This window comes from Aplidium turbinatum, chromosome 1 (assembly GCF_918807975.1).
Source record: "Aplidium turbinatum chromosome 1, kaAplTurb1.1, whole genome shotgun sequence".
Taxonomy (NCBI): domain Eukaryota; kingdom Metazoa; phylum Chordata; class Ascidiacea; order Aplousobranchia; family Polyclinidae; genus Aplidium; species Aplidium turbinatum.
In genome coordinates this window covers 22,977,311-22,997,218 of record NC_137472.1, presented here as the reverse complement: position 1 = coordinate 22,997,218, position 19,908 = coordinate 22,977,311, and the positions used below count along the sequence as shown (strand labels likewise).

At 38.1% G+C, this 19,908-nt stretch overlaps 1 protein-coding gene across 1 annotated transcript in view; it reads right to left on the bottom strand.

The window, feature by feature from the left end:
• The window catches only part of LOC145788358 (uncharacterized), a 110,388-nt gene extending 92,567 nt beyond the window's left edge, over positions 1-17,821 (bottom strand). Inside the window, exons 1-2 of the mRNA XM_082600135.1 lie at positions 17,444-17,821; positions 571-768 (exon numbers count right to left, since the gene is read on the bottom strand). Of these exons, the coding sequence (XP_082456261.1) occupies positions 571-768; positions 17,444-17,821 (576 nt within the window). The remainder of the gene's footprint in view (positions 1-570; positions 769-17,443) is intronic.
• Positions 17,822-19,908: the final 2,087 nt, after the last annotated feature.

The window sequence follows — 19,908 nt, the reverse complement described above, 5'->3', positions numbered from 1 at the left end:
ATTTCCTTTCAAAAATTTCAAAAACTCGCCGAAAAAGGCTCTCACCGAATAGGGAACTCGCCGAATCGGACTAGTCGAATCGGACTCGCCGAATCGAACTCGCCGAAACGGGCCATTCCGTTCTAAAACAGTCAGACTCATGCAATTTGGCATATAAAAAGACCAGATTTATCTATTTATCAAATGACCAGTGTGGTCCAGGGGTGACCGCGTGTATACGCGCGGTCGACACTGGTAGTGTTACCAATTTCGACTGTATAGCAAGATGCATTGAATGACGAATGTATAGAGTAAAAAAACAACAATATTTTGATGCTCAAATCATAATACAAAAAAACATGTATATTCATAATGAAGAAAATATGCAAAAAATCAAACTTTTAATTTTTTTAATTTAAAACATTATCCATCAAATATTTCACAACATACATTTTATGTTTCACCTATACATTCAACTCTGATTGAAATTGCACAAACTTGAAAATGCTATTAATATTGACTACCGGGTACACTCAACAGTAAAAAAAACACGCAACTAAACAACTAATTCTAACAATAAATAATAGTAACCTGCACTTTTCCAGAAATCTCCACAAAATAATCAAGAATCTTGTTGGATTTTATTTTGGCTTCTGCTTGAATTTTTTGTATTTCCAATTCAATTTCATGCACATGAGCAGAAAGTGAAGATAATACAAACGTTGCTTCCTTTGCAGCCTGTTTCACTTCAAACCTCATCTGTTCCGCTTTTTCTTGTAAAGTGATGAGCTTAAAAAAAATTTTGTCAATTCACTCTGACTCTAGCATTACATTACAGTGTGGGAACCATTAGCACATGCCAAGAAAATTGACCCCATATTGAACCAAAGCTGCCGTCTGATTACAGGTTGTCTCAAACCAACCAACATCACGTCGCTGCACATTCTGTCTGGAATTGCTCCCCCCAACATCAGAAGAAGCGTGACCAGCAGAAAGGAAAGATCTTGTCAGGACATAGATTTGAGACACCCACTGTATGGCCAAACTCCAGCACACAGGCGTCTGAAGTCAAGAAAAAGTTTCCTTGCTTCAGTTGTCCCATTAGGTCAAGACGATGTCGCCGCCAATGTGCGGGTTCAACTATGGCAGGAGGGACTGGCAGCCGGACCGACATTGGCCAATATGAAGCTCACACCCATAGAGACCCTTCCTCCCGGAAAACGTGAACCGTGGAAGCATTGGCGATGCCTCAACCGCTTAAGAACTGGCATTGGCAGATGTAAAACCTTGATGAGACACTGGGGGTATTCCATGGGGAGCACAAGTTGCAAATGCAGACAGGAGCAAACGATGCAACATCTACTCGAATGCCCTGACCTAAAAGCAAGGTGCTCTGCACAGGATTTGGCCGAGTTCAACGATAGAGCAAGAGCCTGCGTGATGCTCTGGGCTACGGCCGTGTGACACACGATGAAGAAGATTAAAATTAATTTTGGTAACGTTTGGTAGGGCAGAGTAAAGATTAAAGAATTGTTTTTAACATAGAAAAAGTAAATGCAATAAACAAATTGCAGCAGAAAACTTTAGTTTGACCAAAGCACTGAAAGGAAGAAAATTATAAACTATGTTGTAAAATATATTATATTGATATTTTTCATAAAAAAAAAAAAAAAAAAATTCGGGGGAGCAGGGGAACCCCTAAACATTAAGATTTTAAAAAACATTTCACAAAAAGTGTTTTTATAGTAAATGGAAACTTTTGGAGGGTAAGACTTGAAAGTTTCTGAAAAAAAAATGTTTAGGCTGTTTTTGAAGCGCTATGCTATAGACTAGAGGTGTGCTGCAGTAGCACATTACTTTTTTGGTTCAAAAAGTGGCACTACATTATTTTTGCAATACCGGCTGCAGTAGGGGCGCTACTTTTTTTCCAATGTAGCAAAGAGGTGCTACATTTCTTTCAGTCGCACTCCTGCTACCGGCTGCTTTCTAACTTGAAGTAAAAATATGATTGATTTTCAGAGATTTTTTATGGAAACAATGAGTAACAAACAAGATAAACTGAACAAAACAATGCAGAAATCATTTAACTATTGCAAGAAACATCATGCCATGTTGATACCGACAAAAGTGACACTAGTCATGATTCTGAGGACAAATTTTATGGTGTTGTTGAGGTTCGTAGACAGAGTGACAGAATATGGCGATAGTGACGGTGGTTGAGCACGTAGTGATGAGAAATCTGTGCTTACTGAGGTTATGCACCACAAAGTGGAAGATCAGATGCAGAAAAAGAAAGATTTTATGATGAAATAGCCTTTGAACGGTGCACAAGAAGTGATCAAGAAATTGTATTGGGTCTTGGGGACTTTAATGGGCACGTTGGAAAACAAATTGATGGGTTTGAAGGTGTCCATGGAGGACTTGGGGTGGGAGAAAGGAATCGTGATGGAAGGCGACTACTTAAGTTCTGTGACGAAAAGGACCTGTGTGTTGCTAATACGTGGTTGGGGAAGGTGGTGTTAGTTGAGTCAGTGGGTTAGTTGCAGGCCTCGAAATTCACGGCGGACACCGCGGACATGTCCGCCGTCACAGCATGTGATGTCCGCGGGAAGTACCATTTAGATCGGTCATATTTGTCCGCCGAAAAATAACACAGGAGCGATACAAATCGTCATTGCATAGCACGAACAATTGTTGCGACTTGCGAGAAGATTATTTCCCACGCATTCTAGCGCGCTTCTAGAAAGTGTGAATACTGTATTCCTTAGCTTCCAATCAAGCAGGAAAACTTTCGATTTTTATGTTGCTTCAACTATTGATGACATTCTTTTTCTTACTGACATTGAATCAGCGTAACAAAGGTGAATTCTTTGCTAAGAATGGATGGGAGTACCGGTACTTCTACACCAGTGGTTCTTAACCTATGGGTAATTACCCACATGTGGGTAATTTCAGGATAGCAGGTGGGTAATCAGCTGAACCAGAATATTTAGAATTATAGATGTAACAAACAATGTCACAGAGCTCTGTAAGTGGTAAAGTTGCTTTATTACTTATGCTTTTTTTATGTTTTGAGTCCGTTCAAAACAACCAAACAAGCACAGTGATATTTTATCATTTTTAGAATTCTTTCGTCATAGTGATTTATTTTTCGCATCATTTTTGTTGCCGGTTTTATGTATTTCATTTTTGTGACATATTAGTAAGATTTTTCTTGTATAATCAGTTCAGTTACAGTTGTTTTATGAGCAAGCTTGATGGCTGCGTTGCTGTTAGCAGTTGTTTGAAGTAGTTTATATAGCTAAGTGTACATTTAGAGTTAGTGTTGAGACGAGCGAGCTATATTCTTTTGAAGATGAAAGCTTGAGAAAATTCTGGGGAATGATGGGGAAAGCAATAAGCATATCCAAAAGTTGTGCAAAACCACTAACATTGTTGACTATGTTTCATTCCACTTATCTCTGTGAATCAGCATTTTCAAGTGTTGTTGCTTTGAAGTCAAAACTTCGAAACAAGCTGTTAGATCTGAAGTCAGATTTGCTTTGTGCAGTATCCAAAATCGCACCCAATATTGCATCGATTGTACACAAAAACAGCGCAAATGTCTCACTGAAACTATTGATGCCGTTCTTTACGTTAAATGTTGTTTTTGCTGAATAACGCTGTTTTATATTTTTAATATGGTAAAATAGATAAAATTAGATTTTGGGTAATGGGACTTTGATCTGGACAGAAATGGGTAATAAGGGAAAAAAGGTTAAGAACCCCTGTTCTACACCAATCACGCGCAACATAATTCAAGTCTTACATCACAGTGTCTGGCTTTAATCTCTGAGTAACATTGATAAAGCAAGGTTGGTTACAAAATTAGATTTATACAAATAGGCTATTACAGCAAGATCAGAAAAATTTGTTGAGTTTTGGTATTACAGTACGGTAAGAAAAAAAAGGCCCAAGAAAAATTCACTTTCGCTCATATGACACGCAGAAATAAACCTAAAGAAAAAAGCCAAGTGAAACTTTACAGTTACACAATAAAAAATAGTAGCGTTAGTGTAGAAGTGTTCCGACTCGTGCCCAGAGCACTGTGACGCAAGGAGCCACATGACCTCGTTCGGTGGAAGTTAATCAGTTGTGTGCGTATTAAACAGCTACACGGCGCTTTGACTCTTCAAGCGCACATCGTTGTGCTGATGAAAGCCTTTCAGAGTGACTTCGGTGAAATTTTAAAAAGCCTTCTAAACCGTAGCTATAGTTCTCAAATGGCGAAGAATTATCAAGATAAAGTGATTAAGTATGACGATCGACGCTAAAACTGGTGTGTCCACCGTGAGACTTAATTTGTCCGCCGAGATAGCTGCTCAGACCGGACACGTTTGTCCGCCGTCAACAAAAACAAATTTCGAGGCCTGTAGTTGAGTCACCATTGTTTTCTGACTAACCAAGCATGACTTCGTGAAGATTAATTGCTAGAAACAATAAGCATTATGGGTAACTGCGTCCATCTTGCTTTAGCAGCCGTGCAAGTCATACAGGTTATACAGTCACCAAAATGCCATATTTTGGACTAAAAAGTAAATATTTTCAGCTCAAAGTTGATTGGGATGCTGAAGTTATGCTAGGCGTAAGCGAAGATAGCGTCAAAGTTTCATATAGTTTATAGCTATCTTAAGCATAGTACATTTATGTAAGACTGATAAAGCTTTACGTATAGATAATATGTTCAATAATTGTCACGAGGAAGGATTGGGGTTGGTTGAGTCAATAGCTGCAGGGCTAGTTGAGGCAATGACTCAACTAATCCTACCTCAAGTTTCAGGCTGCTGAAATCTTACTCTGAATTTGAATTGCTAAACGTGCATTATTAAATCAGTTACTTGGACAAAATGAGCTATTATTTGATTAAAATTATCCATTAGGCCTACTTTTCTGTTTAGTTTTACACCCTCACACATCTCATTAATTACAGCCTTTGGACAGGGCTGTGTATGGCCCGTTTAAGGCCTACTACAACAGAGCATTGAGTTCCTGGCAAATAAATAATCCTGGAAAGGTTTGTAGTAGCCTATAGGGGTCAGATGCATCAATTTTGTACCTGTAGTCTCCAGAACGGAGAAAAAATTCAGAATGCTTGGTGCCATAAAATTTTGATTTAAAAGTCTTGAGATACTTCTCTACCAACTAAATCAAAAGACTGCCCCCAAAAAATATCGTGTTTTCATACTGAAAATTAAATATCAGTGTGAGTATACCCATTTTATCAGTTTCTAGCAGGTTTACTGCAGTTGTGCGATAATGTACCTAAATATTCTGATACTTCAGCCAAAGTCATGTATTGTTTGACCTCAAGGTAGTAATAAATCATATGCTAGCAATAGTAATAGCAATACTTTTTTCATATGGAGCCATTGCCAATCAAAGATGCGTAAAAAGCACCTCACAATCACAGCTAAATTAAAATTTAACAACTTTAACTGTATCTATGTTCTCTAAGATCAAAAATAGGTTACAGAATGCTTCAACAGGTATCATTTCTTATGAGCAACTTTTATAGTAACATTACATGTAAAAATAACTGTACAAAGGAGTGCTTACTGGTTTTACAAAAAAAAAGAAAAAAAAAAGTTCTGGAGACTACAGTGTTCTGGAGACTACAGACAAATTCAATAAGAAAGAAATTCCTAATCTTTTATTTATTCCGAGTCCTCTCTATGAAATCCTGCTAAGTGAGCATACTAGTCCATCACATACTGGAAGAATGTTTGCCATTTTAAACAGGGAAGCATACATTTTTTGTTAAAGTTTGTTCTGGAGACTACACAATTTTGGAGCCAGGCTAAATAGCTTCCATAGAAGAGTGAACTATTATCACACTTTTTAGTAAATCTGTTTTCTTGTTTTGTAGGTTTGTTTATATATAAGTTTGCATCATTTTACACCCAAACAGGAGCACAGAGTAGGCATTGGTAGAGTAGTACCATGGGTCGTTCTGGAGACTACAACATAGTGGAGCCAAAATTGCAGATTCGTAAAATTGAGAAAAATACAAGGCCAAAATTGTAAAGCCAGTGTCATTTCAACATTAAAATGTAGCTAAAGCTGCACAGTGTTAAATAAAAGTCAGTTTAGCACTGCAGTATGTGCCTGTGAAAAATCACAAGGGAATTACAGAAGTAAAAACGTGAAAAATCCAAAAAAAGTGGGCAATTTTGTGATAAATCCAAAATTTTTGCTAAGAAGTTAACAATTTCCATTGAAAATTAGCATTACATAGGGGGGGCACATATCTAAACTGTAACTTAAAGCCTAAAAAAGTAGACTGAAACCTTAAGAAATACCAAAACTGCAAAAATGCGTTCTGGAGACTACAGGGTACAAAATTGATGCATCTGACCCATAGGCTAGCCTAGATGATGTGGCTGGCATTACAAACCAAGCCTATGAAAATGCTTTTTCCCACAAAAATATTGCTGCCGGTTTTGAGACAACAGGGATATAGGCCGCCTATCCTGTGTACAGAGACATTTTCACTGACATAGATTTTGCTCCAACAAAAATGACCAACCGACCTTTAGAGTTAGGCTACGTGTTGGGATTTAAGCTGAAAACGGTGCTTCAGAAATCAATGAACACACGGATCAGTTGTCCGCAACCTTCGAAACACACCAATATTAGTGCTGCACATCAAGCTTGTTCCAGCGTAACTTCTGCTCGGAATTCAGCTAGTTCAGAGACCACTTATGTGTCTCCAATGGAAATAGGCCTACTTCCAATTTTGCCAAATTTGGTTCGCGAAGCAATACAATGTGGCCCGTGGAAAAAGCATGAAAAGTATTAGATTTCACGTCACTAATTTCGATAGAATGTGTGAAATTTAGGTCTAGGCGGTATGAAGACTTTTTTTTAGAGAAATGGCATGAAGTAGGGCGAAATCGAGAGAAATTAGGGCCTGGTTGCGGTAAAGACATATTTTTGTTTTCTTAGAGAAACGACATAAAGTCGGGTAAAATAACCGAGAAAAATTTGGGTCTGGTTGCAGTGAAGACTCTTTTTTCAGGGAAAGACTGTGGAAGTGAAAACGGGCGAATTTGGGGCCATGTGGCCTGCCTGGTATTGTTAATAATTTTTGTGGCCCACAGTACAAAGTAGGTTATTCCCCACTCCTGAATAGGCCTACCTACAATAAACGTTCATTGATGGTATAGATCAGAGGTGCCAAATAGGGGAGGTGCCCAATATAGACCCAAAAAGTTATGCATCTCATGAATGCCATTGCGCCTCAACTAACCCCACCCACTGACTCAACTAACCCTGCCTGCGGGGTTGGTTGAGTCAAACGGTGCTCTATGTTTGAGGTAATAAAAATGGCAATTAAGCATGAGATAGCATTTTGATAAATGGGTAGTAGCAAGCATACTTCATTACCTTTGTTTCACTTAGAGTTTCATAGGTGTATCTACAATAAGTAAAAAAAATATAAGGAAAAATCTGAAACATGACTCAACTAACCCCACCTTCCCTAAGTGGAAGAAAGAAAAGTAACTTTCAGTGCAGGTGGAAATTAAACTGAAATCGACTTTGGGTTGGTAATGTCAAGAGGGTCGTAGAAAACAAGGAAGACCCAAGGAAACGTGGAAAAGGCAAGTTGAGGAGGAAAGCAGCAAGATGGGCTTCACAAGAGAGGATGCGTTAGACAGATCGATGTGGAGGCAGCGTGTGAAGGTGATTGCGACACTTGGAGGTAAATCCGGCAACCCTCAGTAATGGGGAAAACACCGAATTTAAAACTGGACTACTACTACCTTGTTCAGGGTTTCCCAAACTTTTTTGGGCCACGGACCACTATTTGTGAATCTGTTTATTTGCGGACCCCCAATGCAAAGGTAAAAATGAATAAAACTGAATTTTGTTTACTTAATAACTGACAACATCAATGGGACGGATGAGATTGCATAAGTCATCAATTCTCAGAGTTGTTGTAGTAGTCCAGTTTTAATCCGGTGATGTCCACGTTACCGAGGGTGGCCGGATTCACCTCCAAATGCTGCAATCGCCTTCACACCCTCCCTCCACATCGATCTGTTTAACGCATCCTCTCTCGTTAAGCCCACCTTGCTGCTTTCTTCCTCGGAATGGCCCGTTTCGGCGAGTCCGATTCGGCGAGTCCGATTCGACTAGTCCGATTCGGCGAGTTTCCTATTCGGCGAGTTTTTGAAATTTTTAACCCTTTGCTTTTCAACGTTTTTTTGGAAGTTAACTGCTCAAGGGGGGGCCGTTTTTGGATCAAATTCAATCAGCTGTTACGAGTTATCCGCTGATGCTATTTCAACAGAAGTTGCACTGGTGTGAAAGCAAATCACTTGTCTATAAGTTTGAAAACTCATTATTTTAAAATTTTATATGTTAAACTTGATATTTCAATTTTTGCAAAGGTACCCAAAAACGACAATTTTGATTTAACTTGCCGCCTTTAATTAACCGTGCTAATCCGATTTCATGCAAACTTCTAAATAACAAAGAGCTCGATCGAACGCACGAAGTGTGTGTGCGGTGTGCCGAATCATTGCATTGATTTGAATTTACGACTTGCGAGCAAATCTTGTTGTAAGCTACTTACTGATTCTAAAATAGTTACAATCAGAGTAATATTGTTACACGAATTTGAAAAAAACAAAATTGCGTTTGTTGTCTTACATTTTTATCCTAAACTAATGCATTCCGAAACTCATGGCTAGCTTCTAGTTTTATGGAACCAAATTTCTCATAAGTAACACCTTAGCCTGCTTGAATAGCTCTTTACATCTTCGTTTGTGTATTTTAGGTCTACAATTGAGTTTGTAGTATGAATATTTTTAGTAGAGAGAAGACAATTGAACAAGTTGTTGAAATAATCTGAAATTTCTAAGTTCAAATTAGGTGCTTTTGAAATTGTGGATTTGTGTCAAGTCGCATCACAAATATCATGCAGGCCACATCATAAGTCATTTCGCTTACGGGTGTTTATAAACATGACTCATAAATTACATCCACAAAAAATACAGCATTTACATCAACAAAGCTAAGTTCGAAGCTCACTTTTTATTGAAGATTGTGTCAATCAATTTGAAAATACATTTTTAGTCAGCCAGCGTCGAAATAATGCAACAGCGAATTGAGGAACATGCGTAAACAAAGGAAATGTGAAATAACCCACAGTCAGCAAATCTACATAAATTTAACGTTTACAAATGTTGAATCAATGTAAAAGGACTGGATTGCTGACTGGGTCCTTATTGTTTGAAGCACTAAAAATACGCGTAAAAGGGACAACGTCAGCAAGGCAGTGATTATGTTTCTGGCCAAAAAAAAATAACGTTTGACTTCAAAGATAAAAATGATTATAACGAAGCTTCAAAGTTTGTCGTAAAACATTTTACTGAGATACAATAAACATAATCATTTTGTGCCAGATTGTGAGAAGACTTCCTAGATTCTTTCCAACCATTTGCATGATTGCAAATTATTTTCTATAACTTTACACTGCTAAACAATGGCTTCTTTGTTGAAACAACGTGGCTACAATTCTATAAAAAATTCTTAGGCCTACTACATTGAAGTAATGAAATTTTTTTTGTGATTTTGCTGATGACGTTTTACCATATCCGAGAAGTAAAAAATAATAATGATGAATTATTTTACAAAACCGTGGTTTGCAAGTGCTTCACAAAAAATTGTTGGGGGAAAATTTACTATTAGACGTAAAACGTTTGTAAAAGAAAATTGTCGGTTTACGTATTTATGATGTTTATTGCGCTGTTATCGAATTATAAACTGCCTGTAGGCTATTGTCTACCTTTGTGGTTGCCGGCCAGCTTAGAGCAGCATGCAAACTAAGCGTTTATGGTATTTGCATCGTGTTATGATTCTCGAAAATTTCCCACAAGGTCTTTATTTTTATCGTGATATTTTGTGCCTCTTCTGTCCTAAACTTGAAGTTATTGTGCAGCACTATCCACATCGGTTTTTAGACTCAGTCTTCATTGAAAATCTTTTGTGTGGTGCATCATTTCAAGTAGTGTCTTTCCCTAAACTGTTACACAAATCGCCCAGAACCAGGTTGATTATTATGTATCTTACAGCAGTTGAGAGCCCGTTATTGTATGTGTGGAATTATTACTGTAGATGTCTGACTAAATTCATGCCAAAGTCGAGCAAATTCTGCTTTCGGGATCCTTGCCGTTATTTACTGTATTTTTTGTTGATAAGTTTAGGCAGCATTTTTCCAAGATAAATGAAGACATCGGTATTGTTCGTCACTTAGATTTACTTTTCTCAGCATTATTTATTCATTCTTTGATCCACTAGTTTGTCCCACTTTTGGTATAATCGGATCGTTTATAAATGGCGGGTCTTCACAATAGCCGGCCTCTTATACATTGGCGCAACGTATTCAGATGTTGAATCAATGATGAAGAAAGCTGATTTGTTGTTTGTCTTATGTGACGCCTAAATTTATGCCTCGTCTACAGTACAAAATATTTTGTAATGTACATTGTACATTTTGTTTGTAGGCCTACATTACAAAATATTTTGTAATGTAGATGAGGCATTATCATCTTTATTTTGCGCTCTTTGGAACAAAACACAGTGCACTGTGAAACAAAAAATACAGGACATAACAACAAGTAGGCGACATAAAGCAGTGAAGGGACGCCATCGAGTTAGCTGCTACGTGTAAATGGAGCCTATCTCATAATTTTGAGTGTATCTCACAATTACTGTTTGCAAAAACGCTATTTCTCCGGCTTCTCCCAAAAGCATTTGCAGTGATACATTTCCACAATTGCAAGTTTTGTCAATGAGAGCATTTCCATAGAACGTTTATTTCGAAACCAGGTTTTCGTGTCTTTATCCAAGAGAAGGTTTCTTATTGTAACGTTTTTTATTCGTCAATGAATATTATCTGCTTGAAACAACTGTTTTGAATAGTTTGTGGCCTCCATAGCCTACTATTTTGATCGTGGATTGCTATTCTTCTTTGTAGAGCTGATAACGCAAAAAAGCTTGCTATTATTGTTTCTAATTAACAGCTTTGTGATCACTGGCTTTTCTTTGTAGCATAAGAAATAACGCGCTTTGTATTATTGAGGTCAAACTAAACAAAAGAAAGCAAGAGGATGCTTCTCTCTGCTCGCGCATATCGATGCACGAAGCAATTATGAGCTTATGGCTTGTCATCGCAATGTAATCCATTTCACGCTTTGCTGGAAGTTAGCTAGAAATAGCAAAAATTCACCAAAATCTTGAATTTACAAGAAAACTACACAACTTTTAGCATCAAATTTAATATCATCAGATCCGCCTGGCAATTTTAGGAAAAGTCAAGAAAAACCAAGTGCATGGCGTTACTGTGCTTCAAATAATTAAAGGAAATATGAGGGGGGGGCCAAATCTGGCCTCCCTTTGAGGAGCAAAGTGTTAAAAGGAAATTATCGGGTACCGTAGCCTAATTGCAATTGCCGTTTTTACATCGTTTTAACGTCGCTAAACGTTGAAATCGTGCAGAAAGGAATAAAAATAAAATGTTTGAACTATTAAATTAAAATTCGTCATGTCAGTGCAGTTGTTTTTATTTCTGACCATCATAATATGAAAAACAATACACGTCAACATAGCAAAGGTAGAAGCGACAAAACGTGAACGTTAAAACGTGCTTGAATTCGTCATGTCAGTTCAGTTGTTTTTCTTTCTGATCATGATATCAAATAAACGTCAACATAGCAAAGGTGTAGAAAAAGGTAGAAGCGACAAAACGCGAACGTTAAAACGTGCTTGTGACCGAAGTAAGTTATTGAGTTGAAAGAAATTTGGCAAGGTTGCAACACTTTCAGAAAAATTTAAGATATGAAGGAAAAATAAAACAAAGAAAATGTTACAAAAAAAAAATAAAATAGATCATGTTTATGTCCATAGGCGTCGAAATAGGGTGGGCCGGGTGGGCGACGCCCACCCTGCTGTGAAACGAGGGTGGGCAAAATATGTTTCGCCCACCCTGTTTTCATGACACTTATGAAGTGTTCGTTACAATTATTTCCGTTTTTCTTAAACGCTGGACTATCCAACCAACTGCAGCGCAACTTCTTGTTTTACGCTATGTCTCTCGCTAGGTATGCGACAGAACAAAGCAATTCCGCAACAACGCTGCGTGGAAAAAATGCGGTACTCACTGCATTGTTGTTGCTACGGCAACTGCCACAGCTGGCAATTTCTGGTGAGAGAAAGCCACGTTTGATTTTTTCTCCGAATGGTCTCACTTTCGTTACGTCACAATCAAACTTCAGTTCCCGGTCAGCGTAAGGGAATGTGAATATGACATCATAATGAACATGACAATAAAATAACCGATACAAACTAAAGACGTACTAAAACAATCGCTTTTACAAATCAAAATGCGGCAAATCCGAAGGCGCCACTTTAAAGATAACAAATCACGAGTTACGCGCTTTTTAGGTCGCAAAGCAAAACATAAAAGAAGTTTGTTTAGTTTAGCAACGCTCATAAGATCGCAAGATGCAAGAAAGAAAACATCCAACCTATTAAAGCTTAATTGCTGCAGTGAGGCTAAACGCAGTCTTTGTGAGAAAGACTAACCACACTTTTCGAAATTAGCGTAGGCAATTGCCGAGGTGATTGTAAGGACCACAAGATTACAAGAAAAAACTAATTTTCTTAGACTACACCAGACTAGGAATTTGATTCAATCTTACTATTGCTGGATGTTTTGTTTGGGTTACTTCCTACTTCGCCGGCGCTTAGACACGTGCCCAGCTGGGAGAATCTTTTATAAAAATATCACCCTATTTGCATTGATTTAACTCCCAATAGACGTCAATTTATTGTAAGCATCTACTCCTTGTTGCGCCTCGCTTTCCGTTATCTCGTCCAGCTGATACAGCATCTGATGATACCGATTCTGACTAGTTCTTTATCAAACAGGCTTTGTGTTGCTCGCAGTGTCCCAATTGTGCCGAAATTATGTTGGCTTATAACAAGCTTACATAAATCGAGGCGATCTCGCAGGGAGCTATTAATATGTCACCTGTACCTGGTTGAGCAATTAACGTTATTTTATGATAATTCAACGTCGCTACATGTCGAATTAGCGTAAAACAAACGTAAATTTCTTATTGGGCATTGTTGTTACGCAATATAACCCGCCGGAAAAATTAAATTGACTTGTGCTGACTCGAACGTTGAATCAACCCAAAATTAACTTACTTTCCTCCTCCCCGTGAGTTTTTTAACGTGAATTACCATAACAGCGTGCGTATCGCGCTGCTCGCTTTATCACTACTTTTGGTATTATTACATCACAACAAATCAAACAATGCGTTCGTAATAGACTACTCGAGTATATTTTTCGCTTCTCGTTTTACATGTTTTAGTACAATCTTTTCCTACTAAATATTCACAGTAATTGCCGAGGCAATTTCAAATTTTGCCGTTTGGCCTCGGCAACGTTTTTGCAGAAGTAAAAATATGCTCATTTTGAAGACTGAACCATTGCGAATTTGCAAACATACACATTCAATGAAATCTGTTTGAAAAGTCTCGCCCACCCAGAATTTCTCTCTTCTAAGAAAAAAATCGACGCCTATGTTTATGTCTATAAGTTAGTACTTTTGAATAGTTAAAATGATTAGTTTGGACCAACAAATGTGTGGCCTACAGCTTGGATTAAAAGGAAATTATCGGGTACCGTAGCCTAGTTATCCCGACCAGCAAAAATTTGTTCCAAGAACCCAGTTAGCCTAACAGTTCATTTTTACATTGTAGTAACAGAATGAAATAACTAACTAACATAATGAAGTAACTAGAATACTTTGAAACTGAGAAACATTCACAGAAGCCCTACGATTTGTTCCAAGAACCCATTTAGCATAACATTTCATTTGTACATTGATTCAACGTCTGAATACATTATCTTAAAAATGCAACGTATCGTAGGGCTTCTGTGAATGTTTCTCAGTTTCAACGTATCCTAGTCAGCAAAAGCACCCTTTTCTACACGATTTCAACGTTTAGCGACGTTAAAACGATAGGCCACACATTTGGTTAGCCTTTTCATTCTGTTACTACAATGTAAAAATGAACTGTTAGGCTAACTGGGTTCTTGGAACAAATTTTTGCTGGTCGGGATAACTAGGTTACGGTAGCCTACCCGATAATTTCCTTTCAATCTAAGCTGTAGGAGTGTAGGTGACACATTTGTTGATCCAAACTAATCATTTTAACCATAGGCGCCTAAGCATATTTCCGCGTGGGAGCAACTTTTTATGCGGCATTGATACATAAAACAATAGATGAACTAGCGATCGGCAGCAGGAAAACATTTTTAAATGCAAACCGCAACAGCTTCGCAGTAAATAATCACTAGAACGAGTAGCGATGCTACAATCCCACCCCAGACAAAAAAATCTGTCATTTTTACGTTGATTTAACGTCTGCAGACGTTGAATCAATGTAAAAATGACTGATTGTTGCCTGCGACATAGCAAAAATCTACCATTTTGCGTCGATTCAATGTCATCAGATGTTGAATGCACCCAAAAACAACATAATTTGCTACGTTGACGCAGCGTGCGTTTAACTTAATGCGCTTGCAAACAGCCTCGCTGTCGCTTTCGAAAGTCGAAACCTCTGCAGAGAATTGTCGCGGCAGTGAATCGGTTGCTGTGAAAATGAACTTGAAGTCTCCCGAGGTTACCACTAACCAACGTAACAAGGGCTGGTACAAACCGCACTGCCCACAGTCGCACAAGCGGCATAATCAACACAACAACGGACTCGCGCAAACTGCATGGCGCACACACGTCCGTTGCCATAGAAACCCGATCAAAGGCGGGGGAATATGCGCATCTTTTGTTTCATCTGCAACACGAAAAACGGGCGTAGGCTATTACAGCGAATTGAAACTTGAAAACTGGTCAGCCATAAGTTGCGATATTGTAGTGAAAAGGGAGCAATGTCAAATCGAAACCTTAATCAAACGTCTCTTTGTAACTATTTTTCAAGGGCTGTTTACGGATGTCAGCAACTTTTAAATTTATTAAAGGTGACGTGCTGTTGAATTGATGTAAACATGAATGATTTTGCTTTCAACAGGTATATTTTCAAGCATATGATCAAGCTAGTATTTTCATTCCATTTACAGTATACCTTTTAGTAAACCTTTTCGTCTCTTGTTTCATGTTAATAAATCTAGTTCGTTGCTAAACTTTATGCTGCGCTTAGCTTAAAGAGTCGCAGTCCATCAACCGCTAGCCAACGCAGACGCATAGCATGTGTTTTGGTCGAGCTTTGTTTATAATAATTAACGGCAGGTCGAACGTAGCGATAACTCCGAGTGTGACAATAAAAGCAATCCTAATGTGACGACATAATTACGTCATCCATCTGCGTGACATTTCGCTGAATTTAGTTTGCTGCTGATGAAACACGCTTTCGCCCCCACGGCCAAAAAAATAGTTAGGCGCCTATGATTTTAAATATTCAAAAGTACTAACTTATAGACATAAACATTAGTTTTTTCTAACATTTTCTTTGTTTTATTTTTCCTTCATATCTTAAATTTTTCTGAAAGTGATGCAACCTTGCCAAATTTCTTTCAACTCAATAACTTACTTCGGTCACAAGCACGTTTTAACGTTCGCGTTTTGTCGCTTCTACCTTTTTCTACACCTTTGCTATGTTGACGTGTATTGTTTTTGATATCATGATCAGAAAGAAAAACAACTGAACTGACATGACGAATTCAAGCACGTTTTAACGTTCGCGTTTTGTCGCTTCTACCTTTGCTATGTTGACGTGTATTGTTTTTGATATGATGGTCAAAAATAAAAATAACTGAACTGACATGACGAATTCAAGCACGTTTTAACGTTCGCGTTTTGTCGCTTCTACCTTTGCTATGTTGACGTGTATTTTTTTTGATATGATGGTCACAAATAAAAACAACTGAACTGACATGACGAATTTTAATTTAATAGTTCAAACATTTTATTTTTATTCCTTTCTGCACGATTTCAACGTTTAGCGACGTTAAAACGATGTAAAAACGGCAATTGCAATTAGGATACGGTACCCGATAATTTCCTTTTAAAAATTTCAAAAACTCGCCGAAAAGGGCACTCGCCGAAAAGGGCACTTGCCGAAAAGGGCTCTCGCCGAATAGGGAATTTGCCGAATCGGACTAGTCGAATCGGACTCGCCGAATCGTAGCAGACCCTTCTTCCTCAACTTGCCTTTCTGGTCTCTCGCCCTTCCGTCGGCCGCATTTGTCCGCCATGAAGTTCTGAGCAAATTTTACGCAAGCGGCCTTGCGAATAAAGTAGGCTACTTTGCCACTTATAATCACAAAGGATTAGAAAGCAGTTAAAGCACTCCGATAAATCACAATACACACTGTCTATGGTTTAATTGTTAACATTATTGATTGATCATAGTAGAAGCGTTCACGTCGCATTCCCTGTCAGCACACTACACAGTAGTAGCTGCGAATTCTACTAAAACTTCTAAAGAGAGATTAGTATCAATTTATAAGACTCGATAGAAGAAGAAGATTGACCAAGCAGCTGATGGCTTTTACATCGTTTTAACGTCGCTAAAAGTTCAAATAACCTCTAACCTAAACCCTCCAACCCCCTAACCCTTAACCCCCTAACCCTTAACCCCCTAACCCTTAACCCCAACCCCTAAAACGGCAATGATAATTAGGCTACGGTACTCGATAATTTAAAAAAAAAATTCAAAAAATCGTCGAATAGGGAACTCGCCGAAAAGGGCTCTCGCCGAATAGGGCACTTGCCGAATCGGACTAGCCGAATTGGACTCACCGAATCGGACTCGCTGAATCGGACTCGCCGAAACGGGCCATTCCGTCTTACTCTAGTATAATATATTCTTCGCTTCTCGATTTACATGTTTTGATACAATTGTTTCATAATAAACATTCACAGCAATTGCCAAGGCAATTTCAACTTTTGTCGTTTGGCCTCGGCACGTTTCTGCCGAAGTAAAAATGTGCTGATTTTGAGGACTGTATGTTGATGCGTGTCGAAGTTCCGATAGCTGCCATGTGCTTGTGATTGGTCGCCAAACAGCTTGCTTCAGTCGGACACGTTTGGCCGCCGGAAAAAAAGTTGTTTCGAGGCCTGTACAATGTACATTGTATGTACAATGTTCATGTTAATGACCATCACAAGTTAATGACCATCATATCTCAGTCTCACAAGCCTTTAAAATGCAAGTGACTGTATTCATAAATACATTCCATTTATTACAATTTGTAATACAAACAAAATCAATTAATTGCATATGTCTAGCAAGAAAGATATAACAATTATCTGGTTCTGTCTGAGAAGGCAATTTCAAGATATCAGTGCTCGTCCAAATGTTCACCTAAATATTGAAATCACAATATTACCTGGTGCGTGGAGTGATCCGAATTAACACAATCTCGGCATACGAGCTTTTCATCATCCACACAATACAACTCTGTCATCGAATGATGAATGTCACAATCCAATGATGATACATCATGACCTCCATGTGAAAGCGGAACTCCTTGATGCTGTCGTAACACTCTAGAATGGGCATGCACATTATCAAAACACTCACAACACATGCTGACTCTACACTGCACACATCTGGTAGTTGCTATCTGCTTGACGCATTCTGAGCACTTCTGTTGACTTGGACCATCTTTCAAAATAGTTGGCTTTTCCAAAAATACAGTTTCAGAAAATAGCTCGGAAGAAGTCACTAATATATCTCTTAAAGATAGTTGTCCCAAAACACTCATGTTTGGCAGTAGTCCCACCAAATTTCCCTTTTCTTGAAAACATGTTGTGAGTTTTTTGCATGCTGGACACAAAACTCTTTGTTTACTTTCATATATACGAAGCAAGCAATTGTTGCAATATGTGTGACCACACTTTAAAAGCATTGGGGTGTCATTACTTGGAGAAGCATCTCTCACAAAATCATGCAGTTTATACTTTTGCTTACACAAGCTGCAATTTAGGCCTACCGACATTTTAATTCAGCCAAACATAACAGGTATTGTCAGATAATTACAATAGCAAGCCTATCTACAAATAATAACATAGTTTACAGTTAAAAGTAGCTCTTTAAAGTTTAAGCACTATGATTATACGGAATGGCCCGTTTCGGAGAGTCCGATTCGGAGTTCCCGATTCGGAGTTCCCGATTCGGAGTTCCCTATTCGGAGACAGCCTTTTTCGAAAAGTTCCTTATTCAGAGATTTTTTGAAATTTTTTTGATAATTATCGGGTGCCGTAGCCTAATTATCATTGCCATTTACATCGTTTTAACGTCGCTAAACGTTGAAATCGTGCAGAAAAAAATAGAAAATTATCGGGTATCGTAGCCTATTTATCATTGCCGTTTTTACATCGCTTCAACGTCGCTAAACGTTGAAATCGTGCAGAGAAAATAGAAATAAAATGTTGGAACAATTAAATGAAAATTCGTCATGTCAGTTCAGTTGTTTTTATTTGTGATCATCATATCAAAAACATTACACGTCAACATAGCAAAGGTCGAGAAAAAGGTAGAAGCGACAAAACGCGAACGTTAAAACGTGCATGTGACAGAAGTGATTGAGTTGAAGGAAATTTGGCACGGCCGCAACACCTTTAGAAAAATTTAAGATATGAAGGGAAAATAAAAAAAATGTTACAAAAAAAATCATGTTTATGTCAATAAGTTAGTACTTTTGAATAGTTAAAATGATTACCGGTAGTTTGGCTCAACAAATGTGTGGCCTACAGCTTGGATTGAAAGGAAATTATCGGGTACCGTAGCCTAGTTATCCCGACCAGTAAAAAGTTGTTCCAAAAACCCAGTTAGCCTAACAGTTTATTTTTACATTGTAGTAACAGATAACCAAATGTGTGGCCTATCGTTTTAACGTCGCTAAACGTTGAAATACCGTAGCCTAGTTATACCGACCAGCAGAAATTGCCGTTTCTACATCGTTTTAATGTCGCTAAACGTTGAAATCGTGTAGGAGAACTTTAGCTGACTAGGATATTCCACAATAGGCTATCGTTTCTTTTGGGAGCAAGTCTTTTAGGCGCAGACAGTTAGGCGACGATCAAATAGGCACGCACACTGTGGCGTCTGGATATTTAGGTGCGGAGCACTTTGGCGCTCATTCTTTTAGGTGCTATTCCTAGTAAAGTCTGCAGATTGTATCAGCTTGGCATGTAGGGCAATGCTTTTCACACAAAATGTTATATTGAACAGAAAAATATATTGTATTTTAATGCGCGTGTTCGGTGTTTATTTGTTGTTAGTTCAGGTTTGCGTCGGCGAAAGCTTTATCAATAAATTATTCAAGTTTCCGAACATGACTGTGTTCACTTTTAGTGAGTCAAATAATAACAACACTAAACATCGGTAAAAAATATACCGTAGCCTATATTCAAGCGGGTGGTAAGCTTGAGTGATAACTTTGAAGAGTAACATAGTTTTCCGTCAAAATCACGACTAGGTTTAATAACGAGCAAAGTCGCACCATTATGCTTGCAACTTGTAGCCAGGGTTCGAGAAATGAATTCATGTAGTAGATCGTTGTCTCATACGTACTCGCCACACGACCAATCCATCCCGAGTAGAAATAATTTTGAAAGATAACAGATTAAGTAAGGTTATATCTGGCTGCAACCTGTGTTCAGGATGCATAGCAAATGTCCTGTAGAGATGTGCTAATATTAAGGATGGGCAAAATAGAATAATTGGCTATTCTAGAATATTCTAGAATACTGAAACCGAACATAGAATACAGATATCTATTCTAGAATAATTGACCGTTTTTACTATCAACACATTTTAATGATTTTACAAAAACAATGAACATCACAA